General features: G+C 39.4%; 1 protein-coding gene across 1 annotated transcript in view; it reads left to right on the forward strand.

The window, feature by feature from the left end:
* The first annotated feature begins 551 nt into the window (after positions 1-551).
* The window catches only part of LOC120786339 (calcium-binding mitochondrial carrier protein Aralar2), a 51,088-nt gene continuing 37,741 nt past the window's right edge, over positions 552-13,898 (forward strand). The window contains exons 1-5 of the mRNA XM_040121760.1: positions 552-691; positions 1,973-2,026; positions 2,194-2,336; positions 7,785-7,900; positions 11,304-11,443. Coding sequence (XP_039977694.1) covers positions 680-691; positions 1,973-2,026; positions 2,194-2,336; positions 7,785-7,900; positions 11,304-11,443 — 465 coding nt within the window. The 5' untranslated portion in view covers positions 552-679. The remainder of the gene's footprint in view (positions 692-1,972; positions 2,027-2,193; positions 2,337-7,784; positions 7,901-11,303; positions 11,444-13,898) is intronic.

Here is a 13,898-nt window from a genome sequence, read left to right on the forward strand (position 1 = left end):
TCGAGAAGGGCCAGCTTTAACGTAGACTCACTGTTGCCTAAGTGTGGATTGGGCAGCTTGATCTACACAAAACCTATGACAAAAAATATAATTAAAATTAAATTTAGATGAGTCTTGGTATCAGCTGATACTCAGTATTGAATTAAACAACGTGATTGGGATATCCCTAGTTTTGACATAGTCCTAATGTTAAATGCTCATAACAATCGCTTAAAAGAAGAGGGTCTTCCTCAGGGGCTCTGGAACACCTGTGTCAGGTAAACTCATTCAGTAATCCATCCATGATGACCACACATGGGACAGGAGCTGATTTAAGGCTTTCCTAAATTGTCCTGAAAACATTTACACAAAGTTAGACAGATTATATAGCATTTTCAGTTAGCATAAAGTTTAAAACAAGACTGAAGGATAGAGCTCTCTCTCTCTCTCTCTCTCTCTCTCTCTCACACACACACACACACACACACACACACACACACACACACACAATCACATGAATGGATAAATGAATGGATCTGACCACCACAAGCCACTGACCAGTTGACCTCTGGTGCCCCGCACCACGTGCACAGCTGATCCTCTTTCATCCTCCTCTCATTGCACCGGCGCGTGATCTCCATGGGAACGTCGTCACGCAGGAGGAAGTGAACGGGACTATCTGACAGTGAGCTTGCTTAGCATGGCAGCAAAGGTAAGCAGCTGATGAGTTTTCCACCTCACTTTCTCCGCTGTCTGAGGAGCTGGCGCCTTGCTGGTGGTGTGCTCGGTCCCGGCAGTGTCCCTTCCGGAGCTCTCCGCCTGGAAGGCTGTCTGCCCGGAGGGCTCACTGTCTGCCGGTTAGCCTGTTAAGAGGATGTGCTAGAGGTTAACACTGGCCATACTGCAATGACATTGAGGCTTTACTGTAGCCGGTTAGCTAGTTCATATACCTTTGGCTAACAATACCTAAGTCAAACTGACTGAGCTATCGTTTCAAATATGCTGCGAAGTGCAGCAATGATGGTGTTGGTGCTTTTTATACACCCTGCTCCTCCCGGGCTCCATCTCTTCCAATGTACCGGTTTGTACCTGCTCAAAAGCCGGTTGTAGTCACCGTTAACCTTGGTTAGCATCATCCTACATGTGATGGCATCTTGTCATAAACTACCTACAGGTGCCAGAAGTTTCTTCAATCTTGAGGAGATGTTTTAATATGGTTTTACTGTCATTGTTTGTCTACAACTAATATGTTCAGAAACTTGGTTTAATTTACACTCTCACACACTTACACCAAATAATAATAATTGAATAACTGAACTGTTCTTTCCAGCTGCTTTGTTTAATAGTTTTTTAAATATCACACCTGCATCAGCATCATCCTCTATGCAGTGGTTCCCAAAAAGGGGTTTCAGGACCCTCCAAGGGACCACAGGATAAATCTGAGGGGTCTTGAGCTGATCAACAAGAGCAGAGCATAACACATTTTTTGCTGCACAAGATTAATCTTGTGATAAAACATAGTAAACTCAGGATTAATTTACTAGCCTTTCCCAGAGGTTTTTAATTTCACTGACTTCCTCAGTGACTGGAACTTGCTTACTTGACCATTAAGGGATACAGTCAAAAGCATCACAAAAAGCTAGTAAGTGAGCCTTTAGTTTAGAATATTTAATCGTACTGTAGATATGTGTTCCCATGTTTGTGTTTTGCTTTTGAATTACCGAATGATTTTACATACTCTATTAGTATTAAAGTGACACTTAACTGGCAACCACTACAACCTGTAACAAGGGGCTGCAAGCAGACAAAGCTTTGTTTTGAAGGTCACAAGCCAAGAAATGTTGGGAACTACTGTTTCACAGTGTTGCTCAAATGATGCACCAAGACACACAAGGATGATAATAAAAGTGTGGTATTGATACATAGTGGGCCATTATGTTCCCTTGGTGTAGATGAAAGTTGCATTCACAAAACTTTTTTTTTTGTTTTGCAGGCAGTTTTGCCTAGGAGGGCCGACCCCACTGAGTTGAAAGCCATTTTTGAAAAGGTGGGATTTTACTTATATATTTTTGTTTTTTTCTTTTTTGTTTGCCTCTTATCAAAGAAGCTATTCACTCATCGTTTGATTTATGTTTGTATCTTTTTTTTTTTTTGTCAAATTCTAAAGCCCAGCACCTGTCCTCCTCCTGTGTGTTTCTGTTTTTCTCTTTACAGTATGCCAGTGTAAAGAAGAATGATGAGCACTTCATGTCGCCGCAGGACTTTGTTAGCCGTTTCCTCCATGCCCACACAGACATCCGGCTTTCAGACGAGGCCACAAAGCTGCTGGCTGGAGTGGTGGACCAGAAGAAAGATGGGTTGGTGTTCTAACATTTCACTTTTAATATGAGGTGATGTGAAGTTTCACATAAATTAAGATGCTGGCACACCTTGAAATGTTTAGATAATCCTTGCAGTTTGGAGGGTATACTAACTTACTTAAAGAAATACTGCTACTGTAAGTGGTATGATTTTTCACAATAGATGTGATAGATACAGGTCAAATACAGCTGTAGGTTTTTTTTATACAATGATAAAATTAGAGAATCAACCAAAGAGTGTCTCATGAGGATTGACATCGTCACTGTTTGAAAATATCTCTGACAGAGGTTGCTGATCTGACTGTGAAATTGCTATGCTGAACCTCTCTTTATGCCACAGATTTATCCCTTCTCATTAATATTAAGCCAATTAATAAGTAAGCTTACGACAGACTATTATCAAAGCTCTCAGTATATGCATTATGTATCTCTTTGATCATGTACGACTACCTTTCTAGTGTTATTTTGCATTTTATAAACAAACCTCTGACTGTATCCTTTTGTTGTAAAAAATGCACAGAGGGATGTTCATACTTGAATTATATAGCAATGAGACATCAAACCACCAAAGGACCCTTTCAGGTGTTTCCTTCTTTGTAGATACACCCCCAATTTCACACTTACTCCTCCCCCCATCCCCATCACCCCTGTTTTTTTTTACATTAATATGTATGTATTTAATGATACATAATGATGGGTAATAAAATGTTAGGGTAAGTCAAAAAAGATTTAAAAAAAAAAACCCCTACATCACCATGGTAACCACCTGGGCTTCTACAAAGAGCAAAGTGCACATGGCTGCGTAGTTTCATGTTATTACATCTGCTTTAAGGTGTGTGTGTGTGTGTGTGTGTGTGTGTGAGTGAGAGTGTGTGTGAGTGAGAGTGTGCATGTAGTGTGTGCGCCTACATGTAAAGAGAACGGTGGGATGGAGTAGTGGGGGTTTTGGAATTGGAAAAAGAGAGCAAGGCACCCACACACACACACACAAACTCACGCACGCACACAAAAAACACATACATGCACTGTAATTGCCCATGCTATTCAGGAGCACTCCGTTGCATTGTGCAGCATTGGAGCAGGATAAATGGTGGCCGTGGCATCAGGGTAAATCTATTAGGAACCCATCGCCCAGGCTTTGTATCTAAACCTCATTTTGGTTTTGTGGAGGGGAATGGAAATGATATGGGGGCAAAACAGGAAAAAAGTTTTTTTTTTTTTTTTTTTTAATCTCTGTTCTCCCAGATAATGTTTAGACCTTGGTTTAGATGTTGTTCATACTTTGTGATGTGTTATTTTCCTCCTGAACTTTGATAGATAAATGATTTGATGAGACAAAGAGTGTAGATGATTATTCTGCAGACCTGTGTCTCATGAACACAAAGCAAATAGATGCAGAAAGTAGAGATGCAGCAACATCAGCTCCGTCGGTGCTAGCTGAAAACACAAAAGCATTGTTTTTCAAGCACTCAGCCGTGCAAATCTTATGAAAAGAACAGGGAGCAAGACAAAACAAACCACTTTAGTGGCTATATTTTTCATCCAGCTCGCCCGATCTCATGCAAATATGTTTCTGAACAATAAGTTTTGGTTGATTTATGAGCATAGAATATTTGAAGCTAGTGCGCCTGCTGCTGTTTTTGCCAGGTAGGACTCCATTTCAACAAGATGAGTCAGGAGTAATAGATTTAGCGGGGGGTTGGATGGAAGGCAGCAAGCTCACTTACTTTTCTGTTGGAGTATATCTGTGTGAGAGAAATTTTACTTAGATGCCAGGGTGTAAACAGCAAAAATGCATTTGTCTGCCTCCCTCTCTGCGACTGTGTAAATCAGGGGATATAGTGACAGTCTTAACAATCTGTCATGTGGAAATCACTTTGCTCCCTCTTATTCTCACTGCTCCCAGCGAGACGGAGAAACAGAAAGATATGTAGAAAGAGAGATAGATAAAGAGACAGAGAAATAGAGACAGGACTTTGGAGGGTGGGGATGTCTCAGTTTCCAGGGATCAGACATTTTGTGCATGTGTGCACTTGACATACAGAACTACAAGACAGTTTAAATATTTTCCTCTTTCACTCAACTTAGAGTATTTACGTCGTCTCTTTTTCACTTTTGACTTTCCTTACATGCTTTCTCTCTCATAACTTTTCTCTACACTCTTACATACCATAATGCACTCTGAGCTCCCTCCATTTCGTTTGGGCTCTTTCAGACTCCCGACCTTTCTGCTTCTCTATTCCTTCTTCCCTCTGATATCTTGATAGAAGCATCTGTTCAAGTGTGAAAAAAACACTTCCCCCGTAGACTCTTGTAGGTTTCAAAAAAAAAAGAAAAAACTTTGTTAAGGGAGCGTGCTGGGAAAATAGCATTCTTCCAGCTGCTTTGGGCATTCTGGACTTGCACTGGTGAGGGTCCGCTCTTACAAACCAAACAGATACTGGTAGCTAGCACTCACCTGCGTGTGTGTAAGTGTGTTTTTTGGGGTGTGTCTGTGTGTGTATGTCTGTGTACAAAGATGCTCTAGGTGGGCGGAAGGCTGTCAGTAACAATGCCAAGATGCCAGGGGCAGGGGATTATTGCAGCCCCTCCATGGCCCTCTCTCCCACTACTATCAGCAAAGAAGAGCTGTCTTTCTATCAGCCAGGCCTAACCAACAACATGCATTTATGCTACTCTTGAACAATGTTTCCAAGTCTGTCTTTCGGTTCAGAGGAGAGTGTGTAGATACCTGCTGAGAAGAGACAGAGAGATAAAAGCTGGGTGACGAAGATAATATAAAAACAATCAAAAATATATGGAATATATGGTGGAGTTTTTATGTGGGACTGAAGTATTAGAGACAGTTTAAATCGCAATCTATTGGCATCATAACAGAAGCATCATTTAGCTGTCATCTATAGAAGCAAATATTAGAATCAAGTCTTTGTTTATGTCTTGTGTGTTACAACTCCCTTCTGATACATGTCACAGATATGTCTGTGCCTGTTTAAAGATTCAACAAAGTCCTGTACAAAGTAAGTACACAGTACGTTGAAGAGACGCCACACTACATTATCACATTAGCCTTGTATCCGAAGTTCATCCCAGGCTGCATACATGGATTGGGCAGCCCTGGACACATGCCATAGCAGTTGATGGTTGGGAGATGCTGTCGGTTGATTTGATTATTGAGTGTCTCGTTGGGGTTGGGTCCGCATAGCAAAAACGATGGCTTCCCCCTCTTGTTGGAATCATTTCGCAGCCATCATGGCGCTGCTAATCAACCATCATAAGCTTCATCCCCGGCTACAGAGCTGTGTTTCTCATGTGTGTTATGGAGATGCCCCCTGGATTTTGTCTGGACTCCGCGGTCCAAACCATGGTCCAATCCCTCAGTGATCAACAGCCCTCTCAGTTACACTTATATGCTGATTATCCATGTCTGGGAAAACATAGATGGGATGACCAGTGTGAATGTAAATTGATGCATGTGAAAAGAAAAAAAAAGAAATCTTTTTCCCTCAGTTCTGTATGGGAAATTAGTGCTCTGAGTCTCTGCATTGTAGCCTGTACCTGCTTAAACTCCTTTATTAACCTCTCTGAGATATAATGTTCGATAGATCTGTCTCAAAGGAATGATCATTATTGGACAGTTTGATAGTATTCCAGCAGCATGAGCAGAAATGGTATTGGCTTTGTTTTTAACAGTGGATCCACAGTCACACCTGTGTGCTTTTGTGCTCCCTTCCACCAACTTGTGATCAGCATGGCCCTGCTCTTGAGAACTACCTGCTTAGTTAATGAAACAATTAGTCTTGCCTTGAAACAATGACAGCTGATTTCATTTGCCCCTGTGGAGATCTCTATGCTCACTTTTATCCCCTTTCCCTATTTCTCTCAGTTTCTCTGTTGCTCTCTCTCCAACACACACCTTTTCTTTTCTAGTGTACTGTTGCTGTGTACTGTATGATACAAGTATGTATTTCTGAGTTTGTATTTAGAGCAGTTATTAATCTGAGTCTTTTGTATTCACTGTTTTGGCTTCTCTTCTCTTTTTTTTTTTTGAAGCAGGGAATAACATTTATGCACAGCATTCAAAAGGCTTTAAAGCCAGTTGTCTGAACATTGCTTTTCAAGCTTTATGAAGTATCTCTAGCACTCAACAATTTTAAGAATATGTCCCTTTCCTCTGTATTATTTTGATAACCAATACGTTTGACAGTGCACAACTCTTCTCCTTCTCATTTTGTTTCATCTATACAGTATTCTCTCTGCATATAAGTATATGCAGTATAAAGATGCACATAAGCACCCACATCCGAACTCAAAACAGTCCACATCCAAACAAACATCTCTACATTTCATCAGTAACATAATTAATTAAAGCAACCAGGAAAATGTAATCATTGCACCCCTCTTCCTCTCTACACTCCCCCTTGGAAATTGAAATAGGTTTAATAGATGGATGCTCAGGGACTGCTCATTAGCACTGACCCCTGCTGTAATTATCAGATCCATTTGTGAAATTCATAATGGACTTGTGGCAACTGTGAACCAGAAACCTAAATAAAGGCTAGACTGCGTGGTCCAGTTCCCCACAGCAGGACGCTCTCAAGGGAGCTCTCAGTGGGTTTACACAATAGCAATCTTTATGTTTATTTATTTTTTTCTTGTTGATGATGCTAGTGGGCATTTGCAGGTATAATAATATAACACTGATAAACTTGGAAAAAGAGGAAGTGGTATAAAGAGAAAACTGATTTGTTATGTTTTCTGTCAACTAATAACATTTGTTGTGGTGTTGATGCAGACAAATCAAGTTTACAATTTTATTTTTTTTCCCCCCATGCCTTCTCTTGACTTTCATACATTAACCTCATATTGTGTTAAATTTATATTGAATGTTTATAGTGAATTTATATTCCTTAACTGGCCTACAACTCCCTCCTTGCCTGTCAGCTTGTTTAAAATGGCACACTAAAAAATTAAACTTCATATTTAATCATTTCTTTCTTTGGTGTAAAGTTGGCCCTCTCTATACCAGCTGCCAGCTCAGACTGGGAACACACACTGAGCTTTTTAAAATGTTTTCTTTTCTTGCTGTCACACTCGATGAGTTTATGATATTACATATGGAAGAACAGACGACTGAATAAAAGGCCGCTTGAGTTACGCGTAGCGCAGATTGATAGGTTGTCCACATGCACTAGTTTTTAGTTTAATGCAGGGCTAAAATAGCTAGTTTCTTTTTTTATTTAGTGTTTCATTTTATTCATGTAACTTAGGTTAAGTCTGCACTATGTATGGCTAAATGAATATCAGTGTCTCAGTCTCTCACATGTTTAGCTGATGAGGTATTTATACAGGGAACCTGAAACACAAATACCACAGTAATGAATCCACTTTACAGTCTTTTACAGTCCTACCTATCCTCTTTCTTTCTACCCTCCTCTCTTCTCTCAGGTTGATCTCCTTTCAGGAGTTTGTAGCATTTGAGTCGGTGCTGTGTGCCCCAGACTCTCTCTTCATGGTTGCCTTCCTGCTGTTTGATAAAGCGGGCAATGGAGTGACCACTTTTGGTAAGTAACTCTGCCTCTGATTTACAGGATTAGATCAAATAATGCCGCAGTCAAGTTTTCATAGATGCGCTTTTTGTCTTACTGAACCATTAGCATGTTTACAGTAGGTTCTGTAATGCGCCTTACAAGAGACCTGGAATAATGTTCTCTTCCTTTAAAAATACAAACCTCAGAAACTCATGATCACTTATGTTTCATAAACAGATTTCTTGGTCATTTTAAAATGTTGCTATTACGGTATTTATTATCTTGTCATTCACTCTTCTGGGAGCATTGTTACTTTTTCATATACTGTAAGCCTATTACTTTATTTAATCGCTTTTCAAAATTCAGGATTACTCCATCATTTTACCTCTTGTCTAGGTTTGTGAATTATTAGGGAAGCCATATTACAGTGATATGCATGTTCTTTCTTAATAGAAACAAAGTTGTGTAGAAAGTAAACCTTTCTGCCATTTCTCATACTCAGTGGTTTAACATGTGTGCTGCTCACCTGAGATGATACTAACTAACAAATTTGAATCAGGATGCAGTGCAACTCTAACGGTATTAAGTAAACCTGAAATAAAAGTTCAGGTCTCAACACTGCAGTTGTTTCTTTGCATTCGACATTTAAGAGAGACATTTTTAGCCAATCCAGAAAGTACACCGAGAATGTTACTCTTAAATGTGCCACTAAAGAAGTTTGCATACAAAGTCCACTTTTATTTATGTGTGGGTCTGACCTCCACTCATCTATTCTGTTATGGTTGCATCCACAAACAAAAATACGGTACCTTGTCTGTAAAGAAGGTAAGGTAAGATTCAGAGGTGGAGAGGTCTGTTGGCAACTACAGGATGGAGATGAAGATGGAGGAGGGGGTGGGTAGCTCTACGTGTGTATGTGTGTGTGAATGATTGGCACCATTACTCTGATGCCTGGAAGCTCCGAGGTGAAAAGGGAAGACATTTGTACTCGTTGCTTATTTCACATTTGCCTAATTGATTTAAACAAGTCTAATGCCAGCCTTCTGTCGTTGTACGAGGCGTTAGCACATTAAGCTTGATTTGAAATGCAGTGCACACATCCTGCTCGCAAACAGGGAAGAGTAAGTGAATTTCATTTTAATTGTTGCTGTCGACAGGGTGCAAGATCATTGCTGCTGATTATATATGCACATATGTAAATTTTCATATTTAAAAGGATCAATTAGAGTGACGTTGTCTTGGTGGCAATTAAAAGGTCTGCTGTTTTTCTGCATCTCCCAAAGGTTAATGAATATCCCTATGCTTTTGAGTTATGAGACTCACATACAAGTGGAAAATTGCATGAAAAACATAACACACATCATACCATGCACAAACACTAAGTGCAGTGTCTGCCACTGGCATCAGGCTACCATTTCACCAAAAGCAAATAACTTCTGACTGAGATTATAGACTTGTCAAAGTTGCTTTATTGTGATACAATACAGAATTCACCCTTTTTCTCTCGCTCTCTTTTTCTCTTTGCCATTCATTAGATTAAAGAACTTCACCGTGGCACCAAATAAAGAACTCCCTTCTTTATTACCTATTAAAAACATTAATAGCTGCAGCTCACGTTGCATTAAAGGCCCGTTTGTTCTCCCATGCAATAAATGTCTGTACTCTGATTTCTTTTTATTTCATTTTTCTGTAAAGCCATTTTAATTTGATAATAACGTGAGTAATTTCTGTTAAGTACAGACGGCACAGTGCTCTGAATTTTTAGCACTTAAAAAATAAATGCATAATTTCGTGGAATGTTGAGTTAATAAAATTTGTAACGTTACACGGCATATGAAATGCAGTTGTGTCTCAGGCAGAGAGACAAAAAAAAAAAAAAAGAAAGAAGACTGAGTGCTGACAGGTCTATAAAAGCTGATAATATAAATGGCAGGCTCTGGAGCAGCCTCTCCTTTAAAGAGTTAAAGGCTGTATATTTATTGCCTCATTAAAGTGTAAAAAAACCAAAAAACACAATGCAGAAGCTGTCTTCCTTCTTGAGGTGAGGCTGAGCTGAAGTAAATGTCACCTTTTTCTCTCTCTTTCTCCCCTTTTCTGTCTATAAAAAAAGTTGTTTCTTTTCTTCTTTCCTTTCTCCACTCGCTCAGCGCGATTTGTTTGGTAATAAGAAACAGGTCACTCTATTGGTTTGTTTTTGTTTCTTTAGTAAGGCTGTAATTTAGGACTCATGTTCAGTGTCTCTCCACTCCACTGGCTGTAGGGGCTTAGAGGGTTCAGGCAGAGGAACATAAGTGAGAAGAAAAGTCTTTCCTTCTGAATACAGAGCTTATACAACTCAAACTCAAACAAGTTCTGCCATGTGTCATTCAAAACTGATTTAGAGTAGAGGAACTTAAGTCTCAATCAGAGTGGAATTGAGTTCTGGAGATTGACGTTGACATTTTGTCAGAAATAATCACACACATTTTTTTCCAAAATGAAATAATTACTAATGTTAACCACTGGATAGGAAACATATGCAATTTGTTAAGACCTGACTCACAAGACTTTATACCGACAGATTTTAGTTTTTACTAAGAGCAAACTAAAAGCTTGCGCAGGAAGAAGAATTTGATAATTGTTTGTTATGAAAACACGAACGCACAGAAACGAGAACATGGGGAGGTTTTTAATGGTGGTAAAGGCCTTATACATGGTTAATGTAAAGTAATTAGCCTTAAAAGTGGGGTGTAATCTGTAAAACCCAAACAAAACTGTTCAATAACGATAATGGCTTTGAAAACAAAACTGTTTTACTTTAGCCTCATTGCTTGCTAATTTTTGTTTAAATTGTCTGTATTTTACATACGTCAACACAGGAAATCATTGGTGGAATGTCATTAAGTGCACTTACTCAAGTCCTGTGCTTTAGTACAATTTTGATGTGCTTGTACTTTATTTGAATGCTTCCAGTTTATGTTACTTATACTATTATATTTCTACTCAACCTCAGAGGGAAATATTGTACTTTATACCCACTGAATTTATTTGACAGCTGTAGTTACTTTGCTAATTGAGACATTACATGTAAAACATTTGATAAGTAATTAAAACATGACACATTCTTATAGTATAAACTACACAACAGTATACACATTAAAATTAACTACAGCCAGACCAATGCTACTTCCACATTAATTTATAAGTAATAATATTGCAATAATATAATATATACAGGATAACAATCATAGGGGCTATTTGTCTGCATAACATACATAATAGTTTAAGTACATTTGATAATACTTCTGTACATTTACTCATAATGGAGTATTTTTATGTAGTATTGCTACTTTACTTTAGTCAGATATGCTGGTACACTGCCATATGGTTGTTTCATCTTTTCATTATTTACTCATTATTAAAGGAGCAACTTGCCTCTTTTTTGTCTCCTCTGCAGAGGATGTGAAGCAGGTCTTCAACCAGACCACCATCCACCAGCACATCCCCTTCAACTGGGACTGTGAGTTTATACAGCTGCACTTTGGCATACAGAGAGACAAGCAGCTCAGCTACGGAGAGTTCACCCAGTTTCTCCTGGTAGGTTTTGTGTTGATCACCTGCTCTCCCTGTCTCTCACATGCCATTTTTTAACCACTCTGCTGACATGAAATCACATTCTTTCGTGTCTTTATTTTTCCTCTTTGTCTGTGGCCCTTTTTGTTGGTCTGCGTGACTGACATCCGTGATCGTCAGTAAATCTTTATCAACCTGTTAACGTGCCTGTACACATTGCCTTATCCTCACTTATTGTTTATAGGCTGTTCAAACAATCCTGTCATGTAACTGTATTGTGAGATACTCATCTAAAATTGGCCAGACAAATGTGTGCACATACAGACACACACTGGTTTTCCCTGTTTCTATCCCCCTAAAACACAGCCTTCCATATTGACCAGATTAGTCATTAATGAAAAACTGAGGTTATATGTTTTGGACATTTTCTGCATTTGTTTTCCATTAGCTGACGTACACCTAGCATTACTCCACTCAGCCTATTCTGAAGCAGGTAGAGACACAGTTCTACCTCCATAAAGAGTATAGCTGGAATATTCCTAGTGTATTTGTGGCGTGTGAGCCTTTTTCCAATATGATGTCTAGACTTAAATCAGGTTTATGCAGGGAGAGGTGGTAGAGGGGGTGGGAGAGAGGGCCCGAGCTGTGCCAAGTTTGCATCCACACTCACCATGTATTTGAATGAGCTTTTTATATTACACTTAACTTAGACCAGATGGCTTACACACTGTGGGCAGTAGCGCATGGATATTGGGGCATTGTTATATGTACATTTGTCCTTGTGTGTATGCATGTGTTTGAACATATAATATGAGTGCCTATAAATATGTGTGTTTCTATGTACTGTATGTGTGTTTATCTTACTTATCTGCTGTATGTGTGAACAGTGGCATGAAAGCTTTGTGCAACTGAGTTTATTTAAGTGTTTGTATATTGGTGTGTTCTTGTTTTTGCCTGTGTGTGTGTGTGTGTGCATGTGTGTGTGCGTGTGTGTGTGGGAGTGCGCTCGTGCATGAGTGTAACTGTGTGGCGTTGTGGCCAGTAGATGCTGTACTTTGCATTGACAGCATGCCCAGTTCTCTCCCAGTCAGTCACTCAGTGGTTTCCAGCTCCTCACAGCAGCAGGCTAGCAGCCAGCCGCACTCATTGCTCAACTATGAAATGCACATTTCCTGCTTATGCACTCTATATTTGATCATTTCTCAAAGCTTTTGATTCATGCCTTAGTAAATGGCAGAAGAAAAGGGGTTTCACGTTATTATAGTATGTCTCTTTGTTTAGGTAACGGTTAAGGGTGTTCAACAGAGAATGTTTTTAAAGTGTTGTATATATTATCCTAAATTTTATCTTTTATCACTTCACTTCACTGGTCTACCAATAGTTGTAAAAGAATATTATAAATATTTTAAGTTGAGAGATCTAATGTTGTTGGGGGCTCTAATAAAGTAAGTCACATTAATAAAACACATTAATAGCATTGTGATGGTGCTTTATTTACTGCAATTATAGTACTTAGGTACAAGTAAAATGCAGGTATTGGCACTTCACTCCTATAGTGTGTTATCAGCGACTCCCGTGATTGATGACAGGGCAATTTCCTTCCTCAAGCAGAATTTAAACCTGTGCAATTACTACATACTTTGTGATTGCACAGCTACCCAATGATGTTGTGATACCTTTGTTAACAAACTAAGCATTCGTAAACATCAACCTTAAAGAAAGTACACTGTGCAGTAATGAAAGTTTTAACAGGGAGTTGTTAACATCAACCCACACACCATATTCTAAATATTTTTCAGTTATTTTTATAATTCCCTATCACCCGACTTTTCCCCCCCAGGAATGTTCCCATCCTTTATTTCCTCCTCTTCCTGCCATACATGCATGTGTGTTTTTCTGCCATTGTAGCCACGCCACTGCCAGATGCTCACAAGATGGGATTATCGGGGAAAACGTTTGCACCGCATATTTCTCACAAGGGCCCTCTCTGGCCAATTACTGTCTTGATGGAATCCAGAGATTCTCACCAATTACATGCATTTTTCTCGTCTCACGCGTGGATGCTGGCCAAGGCTCAGCTCGCATTGTCAGCGTGGTGTTGTCTCTGGCAATGGTATTACCGATGTCCAGAGAAGTGGCACATAGTGGCACATTTTAGCCCATATTATAAATGCTGGCAAGTAAAGGGCTTGAATTACATGGAAGGGACACCACAAGTCCCACTTTTTTCCTGAGTACTCAAAAAAAGTGAATTGTTGGCATTGCACAGATTTTAAAAGTCCCCAATTATATGTTTGACTCTCCCAAGAATCAATGGGCAGCCCTTAACATCACTGTGTAGAGGGCTCAATGGCACACATGTAAATGGGCAGTTGTGCTTACGCTTCTCCTTATAATAACTTGTGCTGATGAGAAGCAGAGATGGGAAGAGAGAGAAACAATCATGCTCCACTCATATCTGTTGTTTAAGTTTTGAAGA

The sequence above is a fragment of the Xiphias gladius genome, chromosome 24 (genome assembly GCF_016859285.1).
Source record: "Xiphias gladius isolate SHS-SW01 ecotype Sanya breed wild chromosome 24, ASM1685928v1, whole genome shotgun sequence".
Taxonomy (NCBI): domain Eukaryota; kingdom Metazoa; phylum Chordata; class Actinopteri; order Istiophoriformes; family Xiphiidae; genus Xiphias; species Xiphias gladius.